This window comes from Chamaea fasciata, unplaced genomic scaffold, assembly GCF_029207755.1.
Source record: "Chamaea fasciata isolate MVZ Bird 193981 ecotype frontalis unplaced genomic scaffold, bChaFas1.0.hap1 SCAF_7, whole genome shotgun sequence".
Lineage (NCBI taxonomy): Eukaryota > Metazoa > Chordata > Aves > Passeriformes > Sylviidae > Chamaea > Chamaea fasciata.
In genome coordinates, this window is record NW_027094092.1 from 26,079,560 (window position 1) to 26,107,057 (window position 27,498).

Genomic DNA, 27,498 nt, shown 5'->3' on the forward strand with positions numbered 1-27,498 from the left:
TCAGGTAGTTCAATATTAGTTTATTAAATCAGCAATTTTTATCAGTGCTTTCTAAAAATGATTTCAAAGCATATTAAAATATATTACAGTATCTGCAAAGAATTTACTGTGTAATGAAAGTGCAACAATAATGAACTTACAACTTTGTTTGCCTAGTTGGACAAACTGAAGCACACTGCACAGATCAAGCCTTTCCTCAAAAATCAGAGTGCCTTTTAAGTGAAAACAGTGTTTAACAAAAATATTAGAAAAGGTGAGCACGTGAAATAGAAAATGAAGTTCATGATTATTCTCTCAGTGCTAAGTTACATATATCCATCAAACCATACACTCCAAACTCTGCTTGAGATTCAACTATTTAAAGAGCCACCAAAATGAGGGCACATTGTGAAGGGAAGGAAGTGACAGAAAGAAAAAGAGGGTGCATTTCAAGTGCTGGCAATAAACAGTGTTGAAAGCCAGGGACCACATACCTGCTGCTCTGAGACCAGGTTCCACAGAAATTCACACCACAGCCAATTAACAACTGGGGCCTCACCCTGACTTAAAAATCTCTGTAAACTCTCCAATTTCAAGCTGTCACAGCTCTTAAGTCTCTCAGTGTCCTGTATTGTGGTTATTATGAACAGCAGCCCTACATTTTCAGCTCCAACCTACAACAAAAACTCACAGTTTCTGAAAGAACAGAACTAGGGTTGCAAATTAAAACTGTGTTGTAGAATAGTTGGAGAAAAAGCAGTTTCTACTTTAGTTTAAGACAGTAGGCTACATCAGTGGGCACAGATTTCACAGGAGGAGTTACAGACAGCTTTGAATGATCCCGCAGGAAATGTTATTAGAATCCTAGGCATAAAATGTCCAACCAATCCAACATCTTCACCTTTCTTCAGCAGACATTAGTAACAAACTGAACACCAAAGATTACCTCATACTGCTGTTACCAACAACTACTTAGAGCACGCTATCCTGAGAGAAGGCAATCCTACTCACTTCTCATGCTTTTAACACATGGATGCACTAACTCCACAGAACATTATCCAAACAGTTCTGTATGGCTGGTTTAACTGAACGGGCTTGCAGACAGCCAGAAAGGCAAATGGGGGGGCCCATGGACCTGCAAGGACATAGTGAGAAGAGATTCCTCCCCAGAGCAACAGCAACCTACTCCCTCAGTTTAGTTGTGCAAGAAACTGCTTTTTAAAGTTCAAATGAAATGTACTTTATTCCTATCATCTAAGTGTGATGCTAGTTCACTGTACCACATATCTAGAAATATATTTATGTAGCTGTGGATACCGATCGTGAAACACTTCTATTGCTCCAGACAGCCAGAGAAAATCCACCTCTACTCCTATACACGCTTCATGCATTCATCTTCCAAATTCTACAGGAACACAAAGCAACATACTACAACCCCATCTAGGCAAAATATTTTAACTTATCAAAATGACGTATTTCAATTTGTCTGCCTTAAGACCAAGTCAGCATATTGTCACAAAGACTGAGGAAAAGGCTGTGTTCTCTATTTTACTACCAACAAAACTAAAAAAATAAAATAAAACCACAGAAACTATCCTGCTCTTCTCACTGAAGGAGGATATGGCGTGGGATCACATGGCTCCAGCATGTCTGGAGCATCACCCCTGGAAGCTACATGTGGTGGGAACTCAAGCATGAGTCCACCCCTGCAGCCCTGTGCTGCTGCAAAGTGAGGTAAGGCAGAGACAGAAGATCAGCTGCTTCCCAGATCTCTCAGCTTTGCCTACACTACAGTAGTCACAATACACAAGCTTGCATTCCTTCTCCTGGTGGCTTTCCTGATCAAGCCAGTTCACGAGTACTAAGCTGGTCAGTAGTGCATGAAGTGGTACTGACTGCAGACACTGCCCTCAAAAAACCACACATTACTACTTCTGCAGCCTTTTCTTTTTCTTGACACCTGCAATGTCTATAGACTACTTTTTGTTCAACCAAAATAAATTACATAGAAAATAGTTACTCTGCAGATGTACAGTCACACAGCATAGTCTACACAGGTAGACTCAGCATAAAGTTTCACAGCTTTACTAAAGTGCACAGGGACGTACTAGGGTTAATTTGGCTCCTAATTTAGGTCTAACAGAAAAAAAGTTGGTATGCTTGAATGATAGGAAAAACACATAAGGATTTAAAAAAAAAAAAATCAAGTCCTTGATACAGGCCTAGAAACCTGGCAAGGTAAAGGTGGTGTGCTGCCATTACTTAAAATAGCATAATTGTTTCCCCATGGAAGAGCCCTGACAAAGTTCATGGAAATTGCACCTTAGAATAGAACAGATGCGGAAAGATGAGAGGTCCAGAAAGATGTGAAGTATTAAACCTGACAACCTACAAATATGTGATTTGAAAAAAGAAGCTGAGGCTTTTCTTAGATCATCCACAAATCTGTACATGGAAGTGTGACTAAAACCTTAACTAGGAGACAATATCCAAACTATTTCCCTCCCCAGCCCTATTGCAAGGATGCTAAAGCACTTTTTGGCTTGCTCTGTCTCAGAAGGCATTACTGTTATCACTTACTGAGACTTAACAAAAAAGGTGCTCAAAACTACAGTACTTTGGATGGGCAGGGTCTTTCCTATTACAAATGGAATACAAGTCAATTCCTGCTCATACACATAGACCAGAACTGACTGCCAAATTTGATTTTAGGAAAGAACTGGCCCTCCCTGAAAGTTCACAGGGCCAAAGACTTGCCTTTTTTTAAGGTACTGATAAAAATCAGTTGTAAGCAGACGGTATGTTCAACTTTGATTGTGTGTTGTTGGAAAATAGATGTTTATTAAGCATCCATTCGTTTCATGGATTGTTTTCAATAAAGGAGTAATATTTGGAGGAATTAGTCTAACATTTATTATAGTCAATTTAACAGTTCCTGTTAGCCTCCCCATCCTTCAAATCTGCCGCCATGGGAATTTCATCTCCCTTTTGTGGTTGTCAGCTGCATGTTGGCAAAAGAGTTAAAAACTTCTCTTAAATATATTATATATTAAAAAATACACAGACATAACTGTATAATTAGCTCTAAATAGAAATTAAATACCAATGAAAATATCCCGAGACAATTTGATGTGTTTTGAAGAGGTCGACTTTGAGCAATACACCTTTTTTGAACAGAAAGTGAGGCTTAATTTCAATGCAAACATGGTTTTTTTAGCTTAAGAAACCATTCTGCTGTCACTTCAAACCATTCAGAAATTCATTGTCTGCAGAGACGGTAAGCTTAAACCGCAAAGAAAATTATAAATCCAAGGAACAAAGGAGATCTCTATTCTTCTAATGATAATACTGGATATATAGTACTGTGTAAAACTGAAGAAGCTGTTCTTCAGATAAGACACAATGACAGATCTAAAAATAATTTTAGTATTTTGAAGTTCCAGCTAGACTCTAAAGTTTTAAAACAATTTTGCTCATATTCTGAGCACTTACAAGACACTCCTCATCACTCTTCTATCTTCTTCTAACTCCAATTAAATAAAAAGAAAAACAAATTTCCTTTTATATCAGCCTTTTCTTAGACTATAGAGATGCTGACATTCACTCAATGGTTTAAGTTCATTTTTAACATCTAAATATTCCTTGCATAGGCAGGTGAATTTAACATTTTGAGCTTCAGAGTGCTATTTAGAATGGTTTGGAGACACTTAGGATTGATAAGTATTTAGGTTTGGTGAAGGTCAGCAACTTTTTAAGCATGGTCTTTTCTGCTTTATGGTGTTAATAGCAGCGGGACACAGACACAGGACTACAAAAACATTTTCAGCTTATGACAGAGCTATTATAAGGCACTTGTGATAAGCATGTCTGAGTGAAGGTCAGCAGAGACGGTGACACGAACATTTCCCTGCTGCCATGCTCATAACTTCAGTAGCGTGCGTGAAATGTGCTGTGAGGTTTAAGGGTCTAAGCTTAACTTCAAATTTTGGTATTTTCAACACATTTCCTATGGGATTTTCAAAATGCTCATTCTTCTCCTTGCGTTGTTCATTCTGCTGTCTGGAAAGGTTTCCTGTGAGACGGTGGCACCAGGTGGGAAGGTAGCGTGCCAGGCAGTTCATATCCATCCAGTTTAATCTTGATGAGATGTTTTGCTAATGCAAACTCTTCATCATCCAACATCCCATCGCCATCACAGTCTGCAAGTTTCCAGATCTTCCCCAAGACGCTGTTGGGTAGCTTAGAAGTCACCATCTCCTTCTTTGCACTTATCCCAGATATTTTGCCATTGATTGGTGACAGAGTGTAGAAAATCTCATCGTAAGCAGGTTTATCTTTGGCAACAACCCACTCCTCTTCATCAGCTCCTTCCTTAGCACCTTCCCCGTATCCATGGCCAAAAGGTCCTGCCATGGTGCCATCAAATGCTCCACCATGTACCATCTCTGTGGGCATGTTGCTCTCTTCCTGTCTGATTAGGTTCATCAGGGAGGCAATTTTGTTGGCCAGCATGTTATCCACAGTTTCAATCAGCTTTGGTTTCAGAGAATGAAATTTAGTGAAGTCACAATTCTCCAACTGCTCCTGTGAACGACACAGTGACAGTAGTTAAAAACGATTCCAATACATTGAAAAGTTTAAAGAATGGGCTTCAAATCAACATAATCAAGTAACAATTGAATTAAAGTAAGCATCTTTTGAAGCCGTTCCTATAGCTGAAACTCCTCTTGAAGAAGAAACAAAAGTGACACGTATGTACCATACAACCAATATATTTGATCAAACACAGTAAGACAATTTTGTAGCAGTGTATGAGTTTGTCTATTAAATTACATTTACAGTACAATTTTCAAAGTGCAGTGGATAAAACCAAGCAGTTGATGAATGTTACCCAGCAACTTTCCATCTGATGATTTTTTTCCAAACACCAAAGAAAACATGCAAGTCCTCCCTCCTGCTAGCACTTATGCAAGTGTTTAAAGTTAAAAAAAAAATCAAATGTTTGCAGGACCGATTTGATTTTATAGATTAGACTTCTGGGTTGTGGTTAGGTCAGGAAGAAGTGTCCTTTACCCGTAAAGAAAAGCTGAGCTGAGGTAACAGCAGCAGTATTTTATAGCAGTACTGCCAGAACTCATGAAGTCAGATGATCCCTGCAGAATTTGTGGAGTTTTCCTCCTACTAACACCAATGAAATGTTTACCTAGGTGACATGTACTATTCCAACACAAGCCCAAGCATGTTTTACACCACAGCATTAGAAAATTAAAAATGCTTTAGGCAGTTATTATTATTTTTCTAAACAGAAAATGCTTGCCAGGAAGAGAAAGTTACAGTGGAAAAGGTTAAAAAAACGCAAACATCATCACCACCACCACCTCCCACCTTCTGTAAAATGATATTAAATTGCTTTAACAAATCCCATCTATCACCTCAAGGAGCTGTTCCTATACATATCAAAATGATCATGACATGAACCCAAGAAACCTGGAGCACAGGGTAAAAACAGTCAACCAACAACTCTATTCAGGTGACATTTATACACAATCACCTGATTTACACCATCTGACCAGAATAAATTTATGTAGTGCAATAAATCTCAGGAAGCAAAGATCAACTTGCTATCTATTTTGGTACAATTTTGTTTTCACACAATTTTGCTCATTACAGAGGTGGCTGATCTCTCCTACACATATTTGCTGCCATCTGCTGCTGAGGCTTAACTGACATGTACTGTAAGTTTGAAAGAGTTCCATTCAAATTTTGTTTAAATATCCAGATCTCTCATTCTCTCATTCTGCATCACAAAGAAAAGCAGCAAGGGAAGAAAGAGTTAACTTTTGCCACAAAATCCCCTTTCAAAGCCTAACTCATGAAACCCTTCCAACAATCCTGTCTGTGAAAACTCGGCTAAAATACATCTTGTGCTTCATCTAGGATTTGCTATCTCATGCCGACAGTTGATTCCCAGGTTAAATATTTTAGGTCACAGAAGAAACTTGTGCCTTCCTACAGATAATCAGCCAATCACCACTCCTGATGATTAGCTGTGCAAGGGTACCACATATACTGTCAGAATGATACATCTGGAAAACATCCTCCATCACACTCATGACTAGCCCATGGTCAGAGCAAACTGCAGGCCCCTGATTTCTTGTTCTTCAGTTTTCAAGCTGAATTATCCTCTAACTCAAAGACCATTTAAGAAGCCTATGATATGAGACACAAAAATTGCCAATTGATGCTTGAAATCACTGCTAACACATTAGTTGTTTTTCCCTAGGATATTTTCTAAACGGCTCATCTCAAATCAGAGAACAGAAATAAATAGGCAAGAAAGCAACAGAAATTTGGCTGAAAGACTGCAGAAAATCCAAAAGAGGAAGAGACTAAATGCATTTAAAAATGAGTCGTGAGTATAAACCAAGAACTTCTCTCGCTCTCCTTCACAGAATACAATCTTAACAGGACAGGAAAAAAGCAAAATACTATTTTCAGAAGCAAGAGGTTTTAAGCTGAACTTTTCAAGTAACACACTGCCTTTATCACTCACTGGGAAACAGTACCAGTAAAAACAAGAACAGAGTAGAGTAAAAATGAACTTATGACTAAGGATATCTTCACCTACACAAATATTTGATACCATTACAAAAATTATAAATATAACCACATTTAGGATTCAAAACAAGAAGTCCCTTAACCTGTGAGTGTTCACTGCCATTTTATTTGCACAAAGCCTTTAGTATTTTCTGCCAGGAAAGACCAAGTACTGATTAAAAGGACAGAAGGTCAGATTCCTTATTTTCATATTCTTCATGTAGTCCTGTATCAGTGAATGGACTCTAAACAAGTTGCCATTATTTTTTGGTCTGTACCACTTGCAAGTCACTCTAATGTCATTTCAGTCAAATGACTGTCATTTCAACTGCTCTACTGCCAAAGGCCCTATGGTGTAATGTTGAGATACTCTGTTCTAAATTTTCCAATTTGGCAATCCTGCTACACACTTAGTATTTCAGTGGAATGGTACTGTACCATCTTACCTGCATTTTCTTGACTTCAGGGAAGTCCCCTGCTGAGATATGGTGTTCCCTTTGCAGCTGGATGTAGATCTCTGGCAACTTGTTGATCAGTTCCTTCTTCTTGTTCTCCTTCCCAAATACAGAGGGCATCTCTTTTTTCAGATAGCTGATGATATAAGCATGAACCTAAAAAGAAGCAAAACTGAAATCAAAACTACTGTTTACTGACACTTGGCAGTAGTGTTCCTCACCTAGGTCATAAAAAGAAAGAGAAATATGTTTCCCTAAGGAAAGATATTATCAACTACTGTTTCTGGAACTTTGTGTTTACATGAACAGTTAGCTATCAGTTAGTTATTATTAGCTTTTGCTGCTTTCAGCATTCCTTTGAGGGGCAGAGAGAAAGGAAACACATTTCAAAGAAACACAAATGCACACTTGCTGTTTTAAGGAGAATGCATTCTATGAGTACCAACAGCAAGAAAAAAAGCAAGACCCCCAAATCCCACGTCCTGACACTATTCACAGAGCTCCAGCCATACTGGTCCATCTGTATGACTTGTAACTCATTTGCCTCACCAGCCATTGTGGGAATCAATGGGATACTTCTTCCAGTAATCCAAGTATGCTAAGTGGCAGGGCTATCTATTTGAAGTGACATTGCATTCCTACCTACTTACTCACAGAAGAGTGAGTACCTATAGTCTGTATTTATGCAGATGACAGAGCAGCCAGCTCCAATAGGAGCAGTATGCCATGGCTGCCCTGTGAAGCCCTAAGGAGAGAAGTTGAGCCTTTCCAGCTTATAAGGAAAGACATTAATTTAGGATGTCTTTAAACACATTGATTCTTGCACTGCCATCAAAATATCTATCCTGCCCACCTTCCTTACGCCTTTATTCTGAACCACTCATCTTTTCCCCCTTGCCACTCTCCCACCACCCTTCCCCACCAAAAGGATCTGCTTGGCCACAGAGCAAGTGATCAGGTCCAGAACAGAAACAGTGGCCGCACTTCCTAACTGAGGTGAGTTCACCTATCCAGCTCATTGTGTAGACATTGATACTCATTTTGCACACAAGAGGGAAGGCATGAGGGCAGAGCCTTCTCTTAGAAGTAATGCATGGCTACCAAACTGCTTTCCTAAGCTCTGACCTGGCCAGGACCATGGCAGACAAATGACCTCCACAACAGGATGTCTTTACAGAACTCACGTCTTTGTTCATTTAAGAAGAATGTAGCTGTCCACAAAACAGACGTTAGCTACAGTTTTCACACACACAGAAAAAAGAGGTAAAAATTAGGTATGTCTATCAAACTGTTGAGCAATAAACAGGTGAAATTTTGAAGACCGGAGGAAGACAAACTACCATTAAAAAGCATCAGTAAAACAAGCAAGTTATTGCTTCGGTGCTGTGTAAGTATAATAATACCTACCAAACTGTGACAAAATGTGTGTTACAGCATTCTACACAAACCTTACGCAATCTGCACATGGCAATTGCTCTCCCATTCATTTCCTTACTTGTTAAGGGGGAAACAGAAAAATATCTTTGCTTTTAAAAGAAAATTGATGTAGCCAGTTTTTATGTGCACATTTCAAGTTCACAACTTTCACACGACACTTCCTTATAACTAAAAAGAGTGTATGCATTTTAATGGCAAATAAATTTGCATTTCTATAGAGAAGAAAAAAGCTCCAGCATAAAGAAGCATAAACCCATGAAATTTTCTTAGAGTATAGATATGAATATTTCTCCAGAAACACAAAATGGATTCAGTAAGGGTATTTTTTAGAGCTTTTGTAAACAATTTTAAGTAATTTTATGGACCTTAGGTCTAAAATAATATTTCTATCAAAACCAGAAGAGTATGCTTATAATTCATAAACATTAGCAGTTTCGCATGTGTATTCTACGCGGCCTAAGGTCTGCCAGTATGCACATGTGTTTCTTGTAGATAAGAACAGTCCCCATCTTTAAAATGGGATAGTGAGTCACAGGACCTAAGGAAAAAACAAAAAAAAAAGAAAAAAAGCCTAATGCCCAAATTTGACAGCATGTTAAGAATTTCCTTTGTTTTTAGTTAATGTAAATGCTTAGAAAACATTAAGAAGAAGGCAGCACAGAAATAGGGTAAAAGAAACCCTACACCCAATGCTGTAAAAAGTGACTTTTCACTGTTAGTACTACGGGAGCAGTTTGGAAGGCAGAAAAATGACACTGGATTACATTGCTGCTTTCCTGCAGATAAACAGTTTATTCCCCTTCCGTGACTGTCTAACATATCCCTAAGAGCACTGCGTTCTGTATTTACCTTTATCCATTTTTATTTTACGTTTCATAGAAATATCTAAAAATTACTCGTCTGACACTCCTTCAAAGCCAAAATGATTGTAACAAATGAGAACAAAATGCTGCCAACATTTACAAAACAGATGGGATTGGAGGTTGCCCTGGGATTAGAGCAACTTTTAACATCACTGTGATTTTAAATAGAATTTTCAAAGAAGCAACTTCTACAGGGTGCCCTAAAGCTCAGGCCACAAAAACATCCCCAGACAAACAGCCCACCTCCAGCCCCAAAAAATAACCCCACCAAAACCCCCCTAAGGTCTGTCTTCATATACAGAAAGTTAAATAAGCCAACACAGGAAGTGGCACACACCCCCAAACGACTATTCATACATCAATGGATTCCAAGTCCTCTTAATTTTTTATTAGAAGTTCACATTAAAATGCGTTTGAAGGAAAATGCATTTTGTCTGATAACTGCACAGGAAATTAGAGTTCCTGTCGGCTACCAATAGTTTTCTCCCCAAGTGACTATCTTCTCCTTGAAAAAGTGACAATTGAATCCAAGACTAAAAACTGTGCTAAAAAGACACAGTTTATAGCAAGAGAAAATTGGGAAGGTTAAGAAGGGACACGCTGAGCGCAGCAGACACTGCTCATTCAATTTTGTTTTCTTCTCTTTTCTTACCTTTGCAAGTCTTGCCCTTTTAATGAGATCATTGAGTTTCCTCACAGCAGCCTTCTGCGGGAGACTCTGGATATCCTTGAAGAGATCCTGTGCCTCGGCCTCAAAGAGCCTTCTATTGTCCGTGTTTCGCAGAGGATGGGCCCAGAAGGAGCCAATGTAGACCCGCAGCACCTCTGGCGTGTCGATCACCTTGCCCAGGGACCACATGAGCGCACCGTAGACCCTCATCAGCTGCTGCGTGTCCACTTGGTCAGCCTTGTTAAGCACCACTCGAATCTTGTCATCCTGGCCCCGGAAGGACTTAATGGCCTCTGAAAACTCATCAGATATATCCAACTTATGGGCATCAAAAAGGAGGATGATTCGGTCAACCCTCTCAGCAAACCACTGGAGGACTTGGCAGAAGTCATAGCCTGAAGGAAAAACACACTGTTACAGTTTACCATTCAGAAAGGTGAGTCTTGGAGAAGGTAGGGCTGAGGATAGAGAACAAGAGGATAACAGCCTCTACCTGGGCGCAAAAAGGAAATTTATTACTCAGGAGGACAGTATCTGTGGACAGCAAAGTCAGGGCAACTGTATCCTGCATTTCCTTGGACCAGTCTCACTATTACCACCTTTTGTTTTTATCACTGCCCTTTTTTTCTGTCTCACACCCACATTTGCCTCTTTCCAGGAATCTGGTTCCAGCACAGCACCCAAGCTAAACAGGACTGTGGGGCTCTGATCACAATCTCCCTTCATCACTGCCAATACTGGTCACTTTGGTAGCACTGCTTATCTGAATTAACAAGGAAAATGGTGTAAGTGCAGCACTCCAGTGCAAGTCAGCAACCAGAAGTATTCGGATTTTAAAACCCTCTTCATACTCATCTCTCTTTACATTGCAACATTTGCTGTTATTTTTGCCACAGCAGACTAAGAAGTACAATTTACAAGTAGTGACTGCACTGCTGATGGCTTTGAGGACATGGAAGGTTACAGAACATGAGCAGTGACCCTTCTGATCACCTGAAACAAGCTTTATCACGTTCTAAAGGAAAGCCTATTCATAGCACCCATCTAAATGCTTTTACAGGTTCAGCTGGTACCTAATCCACACAATAAACAGGATTCAGGAACTCCTTATTCAGAAGTGACACATCTAATCCGCAGAGTCACCACTGGTGATGCAGCTTTGGGTTTGGCATGGATGTGACTCATCTAGTATGAGTAAGGAACAGCTAAGTATGTACAGGGAGCTTTTTGCTTTTTTAAAAAAAACCAACATCTATTTTCCCCTGAATTCTTTCCCAATACTTTTTGAAACACTTGCCTTCACATCACTCAATCATGAACAAAACACCCCCTCCCTACATCCTGCCAGACACTCATTTTGCCTTCCAAATCTTGCAGATCACACAGACATTTCTGTCCGCAAGGGCGTGCACGTCACCAGTGATGCTGCAGAAGCAGCACAGGGACAGGCATTGTCTGACCAGGGGACAATGCTGGCAGATATCTGCACATTCTCCTGCAGCCAGTTACACTGCCCCTGAACTGACAGGCAGGAAGCTTTGGGCACATCCTCCTGCTGACAACAGGAGCGGGAAAGGTGTGTCTTGAGACATCTTTGAATGGTGCCCTCTGTGTATATTTTTGACCCTTCAAGAAATCAGCTCCTTCATCTGTGGCTGGATGCTTTCCAGAGTTAAAAATAGAGCATGTTGGGAAATAGTCCACGTCCTCTAATTTTTACATAGTTCCTTTACTGTTTTCCTGCATGTTAAAATGAAAGCTAATATTTGAGTCGTCTCTTGGTCTCAGAAGGCTTCAACTTACTCCTCGTGATACCTGTCAAATTTTAGTATTACACAGATGTTACATTCATTCATGGGAGAACAGTTAAGCAGTAGCTAGTGAGACGGGAAAAAACCACCAACAGCAAAGATACAAGGTCTTACACTGAGGCCCTGTAATGTTATTTTTCCATCAAACATTTAAAATAAGAAAACTTGCAGCTTAAAAATGCTAGACACAAGATAAACTTCTAGAAAGCAGAACCCTCTCTGACAGAGACACATTCAGGGATAGCAGAAAACATCTTGTACAATCCTGCTTACATTTGCACACAATAAATTAGAAAGTCATCAAAGAAACTCAAACTTTAAAACGTTCTAAATCAGACCTAGAGCATAAATATGTTTAATTCAGACTGACTCCTTCAGGAAGCAGGTCAGACAGACCTTGCTGTGTGCAGCATCACAGGACAAGTCAAGTTTGTGCTCCACAAAACCACCTATATGCAAACTGCATAAGCAGCCCAAAAGCCGTTTGCAGGAAACATATCTGACTATGCAGTATTTCAGCCAAGGTTGAGTGTAGTAATTTCTAATCATGATAGCATGGAATATGTGCATGCAATAAATGCCTAGGCACTTGTAGATAACTTCTTGTATGCTGATGCCTAAGTATATGAAACCTTTATTTAAGCTGTCCTCAAAGCCCGGGAGACCAAGAGAACAGTGCTCTAAAACCAATTCCCAAAACCTCATATTTGGTACAACCGCATCTAAACATGATTAAACCTAACAGCATACAGGAGAACAACGCTTCGATAAAAGAACTATGACAAGGGACCCATTCAAGACAATCTTTAACACATGGAAAAAAAATCATGAAATGCAATCTAATCAAGTTAAAGCCTGTGAAACAGGTAAGAGTTTGAGGTAATCACTGAGCTACATCAAATTAGGTTAAAGTCCATCATATCAAAGGGCAGGCCAGCTGGGTTGTAACAATTGATAAGGCACATACCATCAAGACAAGGAGTTTCTGAGCAATAAGGGGAAAAGAGCCAATGTTTTGGTAAATCACAGGAGCAGTTCTAGATGGTAGTGAAGATTCATAGGTCCTTCAGGCAACACAGGACTACCACAGTGAAACATAACCCGGAGTGAAACACAATTCTGTCCTGCACTTGGAAGTCTGAGACTTCCACAGCATTACCTAATGGTGCTGGATTTGGTTACACAATTGCTCACTTTTTCAGTGGCATATTACTATGATACCCTAGTTTTCTGCTTATTATGTGCTCCCTTCCATACTATTACAAAAGTGGCAACAGATACTTGAATGCTGACAAATATAATCTTCTCTTGATTTAACAAGCAAAGAAGGGGTAAGATGCACCTAGTTTTAACTTGAGGAGGAAAAAGGGAGCTGGAATCCGCAATGGAGAAGCAGACCACCACTGATTTTATCAGACTGTGTAAACAGGGATCTAAATATTTTGTGGATGTTTTATGAGAAGATTTTTTCAGGACTAAAAATCATTAGTTATACACTCAATTTTTTCTGTCTAAAATAAGAGTTCCAACACAGAGTATTTGTTCTATTTCTGGTTTCACAGCATTCAAGCCTTTGCCTGCAGAGACGCAGAGCTCTCCCGCTGGTAATCTCTACTATTTCACCAACACATCACATAAGGGAAAGTCCAGCACTATCCCATGATGAAAGCTTTACACGATTATGAGTAATAAAGAGAACAAAACATCACTGAACAAAGTATCCAGAAGCATCTGGTAGACCAGTTTACTAGGTAAGCATAATTTAGATTACAGTCCTAAGAAGACAGTCCCGTATTCTGTCAGTTTATTACAAAGACAAAACTATTGTCGCATAGCTACCATATATTATGCTGGCACCAGGATTTCCTCAAAAAATCTCAGGTGTGATAGTTAAAGAATTGTTTATTTCCTCTGGCAGAGACATGAAACACAAGTTTCCATTTCTTAAGCAAATGTCTGAAAACAGAGAGCAGCATAAGCCACACCCTGCAACACTACCATTTACAACTCTACAGAAAAATGACATGCATTTTAATGCAGCTGAAGAATGCAAGGAAGAAAGTTGTTTACATTACACTGTTCTGTTTAAATTGTTTCTCAGGACAGGCTAATGTTTAAAACAGCTTGATAAACAGTGCTCAGTTCTTCACAGAATTTTCATATTATTAAAATATTCTCATTTGCTCTTTCTCCTTCTACCATTTGACTTCCTCTTTTGACTGTATTATATTACGGCATGACTGAGCAACCTTAAGAAGCGGCTCTGGCAGCTGTGCCCACAAAAAACCCACCTTATTTATAGGCCCACCCCCGAAATTTTTCAGACATAACCAACCTACAGCTATTATGAAATATTTCTTCATTCATGAAGTTCAATAGTATATAAGAGTCATTATTACTTCATGGCATGCAATTAAAATGATGAAAACAAGGCTTTTTCTCAGGAATGACAAAGCACTGATTAGTCAACAGACCATGCAACTGTAGCCATTTGCAGCCATAGCAGCAGGATGACAGAAATACCAACCCCCACCAGCTTTCAAGAGAAAAAATTCCAAAGCCGACATCCAGCCCTAAAGCATGGGTTGTACAGGGCTTGTAGTACAAAAATGTAGGACAGACCATCATCCAGTACCACTAAAACAGACTCCCCAAAGATCAGGCTGCTGATTTGTCCAGTAGAGCAGAAAAAATTTAGTGAGCTTGGTTACTCTAAAGCTCTGCAACTCACCTCTGCTGATGCGCTGCTTCTCTCCAGAGAGAATGCCAGGGCTGTCAATGATACTGATGCTCTTCAGGACCTCGTTTGGTAGCTGAGAACACATGAACCTGCAGGAAAGGAGGAATAAAACTCATTAACAATAGCTCTAGCTCACAGACTGGAGCTTGAGAGCTCCCCATTATAGATCTCATTTTAGGAAGACTCAAGTAAGGTTCAAAAAGGTTTCAGAATCCTGGCAAACCTCTATGTTTCACAACCATACATGTTTAAGAAAAATGATGAAGAGAGGTTCTCAAAAAAGAAAACACAGGGAAACCTTGTAAAACTGTACATCTAAGTGCTGATAAGACTTCAAATTTTGCAAGAGCTGACAACTTGGGCTTTAAATGCAACATTAAAAAGATTCCATCAAATCACCATTTTGCTAGGACCAAAATTAGTACGCACAAGAGAAAATTCTTCATGTATTCCAGCTTATGCCCAAACTCAAAGACTGAAAAGGGGAGCAAGATGAAAGCCATACTGACAATATGTTTATGTTCCAGTACCTGCCACATCTCCCTCTCGCACAATTTAGCAGTGTTTGAGTGATCCCTACTCCCTAACCCACCACTCTCCTCAGCTGGGGCACCATTGAAAAACACCAGTATTTCTTCCACAAACACTCCCACAAAGCCAAAACTATCACACTGCCAGAAGCAGTGTTCAAATTACACACAGCATGCTCTAAACAATAACCTCCTACCTCAGCAACCGGAGGCAAATTCAATGGTGGTATTACAGAAAAATAAATAATTCACAAGGACTCTGAGAGCCCTGCAGAATACTTGGTGTGTTACATGCAAGTTACAATGATGCTACCGGGGTAGTTAATGACTGAAGAACTTCACTGCCCTTCATCACAACCTGCCTGTAAGAGATTGTATAAGAGCTTAATCTTCTTATCAGGGAGCAGCTGAAGATACTAACTAGCACAAAGAGTTACCCACCCTCCTCCTGTGAGGCTGCCCCACACAGGATTAAGCTGCAGCCTTAGGCTCCAAGATGGGGCTCAGAGCTGTGCCAAACTCAAACAACACCTTTAAGGCCTTGGATGATCTGAGTTAGGAAGAGTTCAGCCAATCAAATATCAGGTACAAAATGTAAACTGTATCAAAATCTAGATGCTATTTCATACAGTACAAATTATTCAAAGTCAACTGGGGAGAAAAGATGTCCTAGCGCCTCACTTCACCTTATTCTGCAAGAGGCCTTGTAGCAATGAGCCTTTAACAAAAGCACACAGTGTGCCTTCTTGGATAAAACAGAAACGGCCGCACCACCTGTGCCTCTCCCTGAAACCCAAAAGGGCACAAGGAAACAGCAGCCATCCACACCTGATAGAACGTGAGGGTATGCAAACATAATGTAAAATTTATTGCTCGTTTTAGTGGGACACCAGGTATAGAAAACACCTCATATCTGAAGCAAACTCTTTCACTAGGGCTAATTTTCTACTAGCTTAAGAAATATTTTTGAAAGAGCATTGAGGTACTATTTGAGAAAATCACATTATTTGAACTTGCCATAACCTAAAGGCTTTTTTATGTCAAAGCAAATACATAACGTGGAAGCACAGTGGATGTGCATAAGTGACAAAGAAAATACATTTAATCATGTGAACCACTACAAAAATACATACATCACTAGTATGGACAGCATGAAGCAGCTCTCATAAATTTGGACGTGTGAAGACTGAATTTTTATGGATATATTTTCTTATCACTCTCATCCAGCCTTAGAAAGCCCAGTGCTTGTTCAGTATCACCAGGTTGTTTCCAGACCTATCTTATGGGAAGAAAGGCACCGTTATGCCAGCTGAACAATAGAGCACTGTCTTGACTCAGGCACCACCCAAACGGGGCAGCTGGAAAGGACCATGGGAGAAAATAGAGAATTACAGGCCTCAGAAATGCAGACACTGCCATCTTTGCGACAGTCATTAGTGGCAATGGGAGGAGAAAAGTACATGGTAAACACATAGGAAATAGAAGCATAAACTCAGAATTAACTGCCTGTTAACTTTTACAGTATGTCCGTAAGATAAAGATGAAAGATGGGTTAAAAGTCTTGCCTCAAACTAATATTCTAGACAACTTAAAACTGTAACGATAGTGGTACTTGAATATCTCTTTTCAACACTGAGACTTATTTCTTAGCATACCACTTCATGCAGGTCATGTAAGTGCTGCATCATAAAAAACAGAAGTACATACTATCCACCTGAATGACAGACTTAAAGAAAAAATGTTACAAAAACAGTTGTATGAATGAGATGACTGTAATTTCTTACGACACATCAAAATAGACCAGGATCATGCATTTCTTCTAAGCAGCACTGATTTATTTGTTTATTTATTTGCTTTTCTGGTACAATGGAGTATTCTTCCCTCACCAGCATTCAAGGGCACACTGGGTCCTGTCCCCCGTCCGTTTCCTCCCCAACTTCTCTAAAAAGTATACAGGATAAGTAAGAAATTAATAGAAGAACATCTCCCACAAGCCGTGAGATACAGGGGACAATTAGGAGGGGTCAAGGAAAAAGACAAAAGCAAGGTACACATCAATAAATTAATGCAGCTAATTACTAAGTACAAGCCTTGATTGTGATACCGTGTTCTTGTTTGTTTCATTTTTTCCATTACCTCAGTCCCTGTTTCCTGTCATTTGGGTTGTTACACTTGGATGAAAAGGGCACTCAACTTCATAGTCTAAGTGTTCATAGCCTTAAGTTCCTCCATAAAACAAAACACTAGGAGTGGGAAACCTTTAAAAACTAAAAGGGTGGGGGGAGCAAGGTAAAATATGTACCATGATTACAGGTAACATGGTAGGAACTCAAAGATACTGAAGCCTAAGACAATTTCATCTAAGTGAACTCATAGAAAGGAGTTGGTAAGTTTTGAAAAATGCTAGGGAAAGATAAGCACCTAGATTTCCAATGAATAACTAATAAATAAGTGTGACTGTTGGGGAAGATAAGGGTGCTCACAGCACTTCAATATAACAATATCACAGTCACCAAAAGAACTGGAATAATACAGTCAGTTACTTTGAAAGGACATCTTTTTAGCTAGCCAATGATCTTGCTTGCCTAACAGTCGTAACCTGACAAAACTAGTTAGATGATTTATGCAAAAAATGACACTGCCACTCGTCCAAACAAACACATACCATTATTAAATGTTCTGTGCAAATATTTGAATGTTATGCAAAATACAATTTATATAATTTGTATTATATTATTTTTTTGTAGAGAGAGCACAAAGGCGAGGAAAGGGAGAAACATAATAGTGATCTGGAAAACAGAATTTTGCCAATCATCTCAAAATTATTTAAAATGGAACTTGACTACAGCTTCCCACAACACATATTCTTATCTCTGCAAAGCGATAGCCAAGCCAACTGTAAGCAGCTATAAACTTTCTTCTTTGAGTAAGCACAGCAATAGATAAAATTGTACATGATGAACTTTTAACACGCATGCCAGTATTTATCAGCCAAACAGGAAAGTTTATTGTTAAAAAGAACCAATTTAGATTAATTGGCTTGCAAAGTGAGGCCTCCATGTCAAGCAACCTTCAAATACAGGAAGAAAACAAGGTGATTGCCCAGACAATGAGAACGGAGTTATTAGTAACTAACTTTCAACTGGAAATATTTAGCACGCTGCTTAAGTTTACTACCAAAATATTTACAGCCCCTGAATCTCTCTTCCCTTTCTACAAATACACAGCAGAAGCTAACACTATTTCCCTGGTCTATGGAAGTACCTGAACACTCAGGTAGTTGATAATAAACACCTAGCAGCGTGAGTTTTTATTTTATCCATGGGGCACATTTGAATGTTTCCCATTCTTGTAGGTCTTTTTACATATCCCAGCAATTCACAATGTTAAATAGCTATCCCAAGATATCCAGTGAAATCAGTGGAAAGGAGCAAGACAGCACCAAAGGGAAAACATTTGTTTCCTCTTTTTTGAATGGTAGTTTTTAATAGGTTAGTTAGTACTAACCTATCAGTTTAATTGAGTAGAATTTTTGCATAAACTTATCCTGAGTTCTCCCTGGTGTCATGCCTCACAAACAAGTCACCCAGTGGATCATTTCTACAGTTTCCTGTGAGCTGGTTTTAACAACTATTTTCTATTCAGATAACTAAATATCTCTATCATAATGCCACCCTACCTAGTACTGACTTTTTTATTTAATTCACCCGAACTGCCACCACTCCTGCTTGTATTTGAACATCTATTCCATGCTGTTCAAAACAGAACATGCCAAAATTCAAATGTAATCATCAAAAGACAGAAAGCAAGATGATCTCACCTGTTCAGGAATGCATTTCCAAAGCGGCTGAGTTTCCGGAACGGCTTCTTAGGATCAACAACTAGGGCATTTCCAGGAACATTTCCTTCTGTTTCTCCATACATTACAGCAATAAAAGAATCTGTGGTAGGCTCTGGCCCAATCCGCATGCCTGGAAAGTCTTGCTCGAGCAGGTATCTGGAGGTGGAAAATACAAAAATGTATTTATACAGAATAGCCATATTTATACTTAAATATTCCAAAAGAATGAATGATTGGGATCCATGGCAAAAGCAAATACCTACTATTTACTTGGAAATTCCCAAGGATATGCATATTCTATAAGAATAAGATTACATTTACCCGCATTTTATTGTTTCTGTTAACTGGGAAAGGAGGAAGAGAACTGACTTAGTTTTGCACAATATCTAGGTAAAAGGATAAAGTAAATCCCTTTACAAAGACAGCGTGGAAAGCACTCCCTCAACTGTAGCACCTCAGCCATTTAAGTGGATGCTTCTACCAAAGACCTGAGTGCTGTCGGTTACACTACAACAGGTCTGCTTTTCTGAGTGTTCTCAAGCCTATGCCAGCGCTGCGGGTACAAAAAGGGAATGGTTTGAAGCCGCTTTTGAGCAGATTCAGCTGGCTGACAGATCTTTAATCAACTTGGTATGATCTCACTAACTTTAACTCACCCCATCAGAGGCAAAGAGAACCATTATGAGACAGTAAAATTTTATCTGTTTGGGAGGGAAGATTTTTTTTTCTTTTGACCTGCACATCAAAAATTAATTGTTAACTAAGTCAGATCTGCAGAAATTTAGGCCTAACAGTAAAGTACTTCCAAAAGGCATCAAGTCAGGTAGTGGTATACCACCAGAAACCATCTTGCACCTCCCTTTGAGTAGTCCACTGACAGAAGACACAGACAGCACATACTCAGAGGGCCAAGCTTTGACTCTCCAGACAACAGGGTCTGAAATGAATTAAGTGTGTATTTAAGTATCAAAACCTAATGGAACCAGGGCATTTATTTACATAAAAAGCCTGTCTGCATCCCTTCATCGACTGCAAGTGCAAAGTAAAAGCAGCCCCAAGCCCTTGGAGCAAACCTCTGTCTAGCACACATTCTCTGACATGCTTCACAGAGACACTGGCAACACTGCTTAACTTTAAAGCATGAGTGTTATTGTTCTCAGCCACAATGGCACCATCGTGGCGCTCAAGACTAAAACAAAGTGTTTTCAATGTCACCCTGCAATTCTTAAAAAAAACCCAAACCAATACAATTTTAATCAAGTGCAATTTAACTATTTACATAACCAAAACTGGATTTACATGAGAATTCTTCCTCAGGCACAGGTGGTGGTCCTGCATACAATGACAGCACTAGTTTTGTTAAATTTATATTAAAACTGCTCTTTTGATGGAGGTTTATTCTGGACTTAATCCAACAGTGCTATGCCTATTCTGCTGTAATTTCCTAAATCAATACTGATTTGAGAGGACTTGCTGGCTGCTTTTGCTGCAAAAAACATTTTACATGGTATCTATACTTGCTGAACAATCTCTGTCTTCAAATAAAGTATCCAAGCATTCACAAACTTTATAGATCCAGTGCACAGAAGCTGAATTTGAGGAACTAAATATATGTTACATATTTCAAAGACTGTTTTCCACTAGCCTTAGCAAACTGGCTCCAATTAGCTCAGCCTATGATCAGGGAGCATGAACAGTTATTTACATGAGATTTCCTGTAGCTTTCTGCTTCCAAAAAAAGAAACTGCAAAAATGCCAATATTAAAACTTGTGAGGAAGGAGGAACATAAGAACACTAGTGCTAGAACATGCCAAAGTCAATCTGGTTTATCTCTAGAATAAGCTGTACCTAATGCACAGTAACAGGGAAATAAAACTGACCACTCTCCAAAAGCAAATGAAACAACACTCAAACCTCTCTGCCCACACAGGTTTGTAAAATGCAGGAGATCCCTCACTGTACAAATCAGATCATGAAATGATCTAAATGAAATTAAGACAAAACTCCTTTAATTGCTTACCAGTGGAACCCCTCATGGAAATCCAGAATTTTCAAGTGTTGTGGCAAACAGCAGAACACATGAAACACCAAAGTGTGTTCCCACCTCTTCACAAAATATCACTGCAGACCACAGTTCTCTAAAACAGGACGCTAAGGCAAACTCACAGGAGCCACTAAAACTTTCCAGACTGAAGTTATGCACGGCTTTGATTTTGAAATATCAATTATACTTTTGTCTTCTAAAATAAGGTTTTCAACTTGCCACGATAAAAATGTTCTATTTCTAACATTGCTTTCCCTCATTGTACTTCTTTTAAAAAGAAAGGGTCTCTAAGAGACTTGTAAATAAGCTCTTCTCTTGATGGAAATTGTCATTCCCAGACTTCTGCTGACAGAGGTAGCAACTCATAAGGTGACAGACAACATATACAAGAAGATGCTCCAAGAGCAGCAGTAAAGATAAAGAACATACACTGAATCAAATGCACAGGAGTGAAATCCCACATCCCAGGTCAAGGAAAACTACATGGTGGGATCTAAATACAGGAGCAGACACCTCCAGGGTAACAGGATAATTGCCACCTATTGCAAGCTCATAAATTACGGCATGATTATGAAAATTCAGTGGTGACAGTCTTTTAGATGCCTAAAGAAGTAATTTCACGGCCTGCTCCTGAATTTGCTGCGCATGTAAAGAGTTACAAGCACAGAGCACCTTTCATGATTTCCAACATCTCTTTTTGATGCTCTGAACTCGACAGTGCAAATTCAGATTAGCTGTTTATGGAAATGACTATTTCCATAACAGTTTGTGGTTTTTTTCCCCCATAATTTATTTTCCAGAATAAATGCTACTGAACTGCAACGATACTCCCAAGTTAACGTCATAAAGGCAGCTTTAAAAAACAGGTTTTTATATCGATAACAACCCCGGAAGGCAAGACCTCCTTCCAAATACCAAGCCCCACCCTACAGTCACAATGCTCTGCCTGGTACAACTATTCAACAGACACAGGAATCACTTTGCAGCACAGGTATTTTCCATTAAGATTGGCTACAATTCACATCAAGAGCTAGTACAGACTAAAATAAACCTGTTCTTGAGCACTGGCTGTGCTCAAGTGTGATGGGTTTGGCTGGGACAATAGCTACTATGTGGTTGTGTTTTGGATCTGTGCTGAAAAGTGTTGACAATACAGGGATCTTCATTACTGCTGAGCAGTACTTATACAGGATCATGGCCTTTTCTGCTTCTCACCCCACCCACCCTGTGAACAAAGAGTTAAGATGGGACACAGCTGATCCCAGATGACCCAAGGGATGTCCTGTACCATATGGCATCGTGCTTAGCATACAAAGCTAGGGAAAGAAGGAAGGAGACACTTGGAATGATAGCATTTTCTCTTCCCAAGTCACTGTTATGTATGATAGAGCCCTGCTTTCCAGGGAATACCTGAACATCTGCCTGCCCAGGGAAAGTAGTGAATGAATTCCTTGTTTTGCCTTGCCTGTGATGCTTTTACTGTACCTACTAAACTGTCTTTATCTCAAGCCGTGAGTTTTCTTACTTTTACCATTCTAATTCTCTCCCCCATCCTGCTGTGCAGGGTGTGAGTGGCTGTGTGGTGCTTGGTTGCAAGCTGGAGTTGTGGGGTGGACTAAGCCACAACACACTGTACCACACTTCTCAGCGTGCAAGGACAGTTTTACTTACCCACACAAAAGGTAGGAGCAGTCTCCTGTAAAGTGAAAAGCTGCCAGTGTTTCCATATCAAATTTTATATTAGCACAGGGAAATACCTGGATTTTCAGCATCTACAACTGCATGTTCTTCTCAGGACTTTTCAGCAGAGAAGGAGTTCAAAAAGGCTCACAGGAAGAATGCTTAAAAATAGCCAATGCCCTAAAGACAGTCCAGATCAAACAACAGACATCCTGTTGATTCTTCTCTCTTTGTTTTTACCTGGACTATAACCTTTCAGCTTTGCCAATAAACATTCATCTATGTTCCTCTGCAAGATGTATAGCCAGACTATGGAAAACTAGTTTACAAAGTTCCAGAGATAGAAAAGATTTACTCACACTTGAAGATAATCATTATCATCTGAAGTCTAAATGCATTAGCTAGGCCACACTAATGCACAAAAGCAAGTGAGCTGGACAGAGCAGCACTGAACAGGGATACCCTGTGATGCACTGGGAGATAAACTCATGGCTCCTTTATAGGGCTGCTCACCTCCATACTACTTTCTGCACCAAGTATTCTGTTTCTTTTTTTTTGGTAACTCAGCAAAACTCGCAGATGTTTGCTTTAGTGTAAGAATTCTCCTCTAAATAAATCAAAGCTTTCATGCAGAGCTAGTGAAGAAGTTACAACTTTCACCCAAAGAAATTAAGAGGGACCTTCCTCCCACTTCACCCCCAAAGAAATAGATGCAGCTGCACAAGTGACTGCAGGCTACTTGCAGACTCCAGACATTATGGATACAAAAGGGTGCTTTCACAAAAGTCAGCTCTGGCTGAGTTAAATAGCAGGAAGTTTAATTTTAATGTCTGAGTAATACCTGTGAGCAGAGTAAAAGCACAGCCTCGCAATCTAAGGAATTTACTTCTGGTTTGTCTCATGTTGGTAAGTTCTTTAAAAAAAATCAGTCTCCTACACTTTTAAAACAGTTTGAAAGAAACTACCTATTTGCATTGACTACCTCCTACCTCTTTTTCATACAGTACAATTCTCCTCTCCTGTCCCTCCTTTTCCCACTTTTTTTTCTAGAACAGACATAAGAAATTGAGAAAATTACGGAAGCTCTAAGGCCAAGCAGCTCGCATGTAAGATAACAACTGGCTCTCATCATAGTCCCACTTCATTAAACATAACTGGACAGGCATTAACATTTGGATGTATTTGTTTGAATTGTCAGCATTGTCAAATACATGCATAAAACTATCACCACACTACACCTTAGACAACAAAACTGACTGGTTTCACCACATTGTTCCAAGTGCCAAAGCGGATAAACAGCATTGAGTGAAAAAACATAAGAGCTGTTACAAACCTGGAAGTGTTTGTTTGCATATCTTAATCCCCAGGGACACTTAGTCACTGATACATCAGTGTTTTCCATTAAGACTTAGTGGAAGGAACTGGGTGGATATGGATGTGTCAGAGGTATGAAAATGTGAAGTTCTCACGATAACATCTCAATCAAAGTAAATCCCAAATGAATATTTGACAGCTAAAGAGAATTGTTGTGTTTATACATAAACCCAATAGTAAACACTTAGGTAGACCTAATATGCCCTCCTATGAAGTCAAGAAACATGAACAAAAACCAGTTTTAATTATTTTAAGTAGTTTTTAATTATTTATTTAAGATTTAAAATAACGTTTGCTTATTAAAATGTTTGAAGGAATAAATCCCCTATAGTGCTATGTCATTCTAAGAAAAATCATCTACAACAAGTGTAGGATTATAACAATCTTGAGAGAGTATGACATTTTTCCATGAGAGATTCAGCCCACCAGAGGGGAAATTTATTTCTGGCTGACCTGGACACTACAATATTTTCCCATGTCTTCTTCTAAGTCTTGCGCACAGCATTCAAGAACTTCTCTTTTTTTGCCCTTCTTTTACTCCTCTAAATTGGATTTTGAGTAACAGTCACTGTGACACTAGTGTTGAAGTTGCTGCTCCTCTTCAATGAGGTTGCTGCTCATCTTCAATGGAGCATTTTTCATGCTGATTCAGCTAATTATTATCTATGCTACAGAGCAAGAACACTGATGTAATGAATGTTGATCATAATGACATCCTTTAGAAGCAACAAAAGATATTCTGCTTCAGATTTGGGCTCGACAGCCAAAGCCTGTCTTCACCAATACCTTGTACAAGATTAAACTGCTCTGCAAGCTACCTAAAATGTGCACAGTAGGAAGGGATAAGAGGGTAAAAAGAGGAGCACATCACAGTAGAAGCCACCTCTTGCATCAAGTCGGTATTTTAATAAAACACATGAGAAACCATCTTTGAAAGCTTTATCTCTGTCAAAATTGTCTGGGCATCTTCATCCAGCAATGACAAATGCTTAAAAAAAAGCTCACAGGAGCTGTAATAAAGTATAGGTCTTCTCTCATTCAAACTATACATTAGTATCACTCAACCCTTTTCCTTAGTATTTTATTCTTACAGTGATAACAAGTTACTCAAAAAACAAAAACACACCTAAGGGACTCACAGGAATACTAATGTTTGTAGGCACAATACTCATTTGTACTTCAGTCAAATACAGGCAGCTATAAAGGACAGAAAAGCTGAACGTCCATAAATCAAGAACCTGTGTCCTCAACCAAGGCAAACTCTTTCAGGAGACACAGAGTTTTCTACGAATTGCAAATAACAGAACAAAGCTACTGACAGGCAGAACAAGTTCTGATACGCACATATTTGTGACCACTCTGCCTCCCTCTGTATTACCTGTGCTCTCCCCATCCCTTGTCCATAAGCCAAGTAACAACACTTATCTGGAAATATATACAGACTAACAAGGCAACTATAATTTTAATGAAGAAAATGAATGAGTATGCCTACAGAAATGTTGGGAAAATCCAACTCAACAACCCCTCCCCGACACACCGCCTTGTCTGTGGAGATCCTGAAATTAAGTTTCTTTTCTTGTAATTACAGCCCTATTTCTATGCTTAAAATATTCCTCTGAGCAACACCTCTTAATGTGTTTGTGGGAATACAGTAATAATCAGTAAAGAAACCATGTTCAACTTCATGCTTTCAATTAGCTAATCGTAAAACCTGAAAAGACACATGATTAGTTCCGCAAACATCTGAAAAGCTCTCAGGTGATTAAAAGCAAACATTGATCTTCAGAGGAGAGGAGCGGTAGGTATTTTGCACTGCAAGAAGAAAACAGTGTTATGGAAAGGCTGCCCGTAATCTTTGGGACTGAAAGATAAATATTTGTAAATTTTACAGAAGGACTATAATGAACGTCAGATATAAGCAGGTCAAAATGCGAACCAAATGACCCCTCACTGTCTTTTGCAGAGTTGGGCAAAACCTTAGAGTGATTTGTAAGGGGCATGTGAGAGAGAAACTCAAACATATGCAAAATATGTACAGATTCATAGTATTGTGCTTATCTGACATTGCTTCAGTTTCCTAAAAATGAGTTACTAAGAAACTTAGAAATAAGAAATACAGGAAAGCCAGAAAATACTACAACAGGAACAACACTGTTAATCTGCCTTAGCAGTGACACTGCTCCTTCAATGTAATTGATCAAAATAAAGGCACATGGAAGGGAAGACTTCCCAGATACCACGAGTTTTTTGCCCAAAACTCTCGTCACGTTACTCTTCTATGATGACATCCGATCTGCGTATTAAGCTACTTTTGGGAAAGGCAGGGGACGAGATCAGGTTAAATGACCCCTCATGGCCAGCAGAGTCATACGGTTTTATCACGGTTTTCCTTTGAAATAACTTAGAGATTCAAAGAACTAAGAGGAAGTAGACAACGGGGTTACGCGTTCTCAGCAGAACATGAAATAGAGTAATATTCTTGAACAGGAAGCAAGCGGCGAGCTACAGAGCGTGTAAAGAGGGTCGGGAGCGGCACCATCCCCGACACGGCACGGAGGCTCTCGGAAAGCCCCGTTCGCCGGCAGGGTCGCCAGCCCTGCCGCCTGTCACCTGCCCGGGCTCGCACCCTGCCGCGGGCAGGGCGGCCCCGCAGGGGCGGGCTGGCCGCGGAGCGCGCCGCCAGAGCGTGGGAGGGATTTGCCGCAGGCAGCACCACCCGGGGCAGGAGGTGAGCCAGGGTGACCGAGCGGCCGGCGGGGGCGCCGGGTGCGGCCGCGGGGGCCGCGCACGCCGGGGGTCACCTACCGGATGAAGGTGGTCTTGCCGGTGCTGTACTGCCCCACCAGCAGCACCATGGGCTTGTTCTCGAAGTCGGCCTCCTCCAGGGCGGGCGAGTGGAACTCATGGAAGCGATAGTGCTCCTCCAGCGGCAGCAGCTTGCGGAGGTAGAGGTCCCGCAGCCCGCCGGTCACCGTCTGCACCACGTCGGTGCCGCCGCCGCGCTCCCGCCCGCCGCCCTGCTTCCCCAGCCAGCTGAACATCCCGCCGCCGCTGCCGTCGCGCCGCACTGCCACTGCCACCACCACTGCCACCGCCGCCGCCGCGCACGCAGCCGCCGCCGCGGGCCCGCCCCGGTCCCGGTCCCGGCCCCGCCGAGAGGCGGTGCCGCCAGCGCGGCCGCGCTCCACTCAGCGGCGGGGCCGGGCGGGGCTCGTCTCCCTGCAGTACACACCCTTGGAGCCGGGTGGGACTCGGGTTTTTCTGACCGGGAAGTTGATCTGGGGTTTTTTTCCGAATCCGAGGATTTTAATTTTTTTTTTTTTTTTCCTTTGGCCACAAGTCCGCCTCTGGAGGTTAATCGTACCCGCTGCTCCTCTGCGCTAAAACCTCAGCCCCTTGCGATGAAATCCGGAAGCACTTTGATAGCTCCGATGTGAACGTAGAATTGAACAAACGCTTTTCGTGTTTTTCTGATG

General features: G+C 40.4%; 1 protein-coding gene across 1 annotated transcript; it reads right to left on the reverse strand.

Moving 5' to 3' along the window:
- On the reverse strand, positions 1-27,127 carry EHD4 (EH domain containing 4). The gene is made up of 6 exons (XM_066188092.1): positions 26,828-27,127; positions 18,903-19,079; positions 14,544-14,641; positions 9,984-10,396; positions 7,023-7,187; positions 1-4,563 (listed from the first exon to the last, which is right to left on the reverse strand). The coding sequence occupies exons 1-6, from the start codon at positions 27,061-27,063 to the stop codon at positions 4,027-4,029; spliced, it is 1,626 nt and encodes a 541-aa protein (XP_066044189.1). The 5' UTR covers positions 27,064-27,127; the 3' UTR covers positions 1-4,026.
- Between the last annotated feature and the right edge of the window lie 371 nt (positions 27,128-27,498).

Coding starts and splice junctions, on each gene's coding strand:
- EHD4 (XM_066188092.1), bottom strand. CDS start 27,063: ATGTTCAGCTGGCTGGGGAAGCAGGGCGGCGGGCGGGAGCGCGGCGGC. Junction 10,397..14,543: donor GAAGCAGCGCATCAGCAGAG/GTGAGTTGCAGA, acceptor TTTTTCCTTCAG/GCTATGACTTCTGCCAAGTC. Junction 7,188..9,983: donor AAAGGGCAAGACTTGCAAAG/GTAAGAAAAGAG, acceptor GCTTCTTTTTAG/GTTCATGCTTATATCATCAG.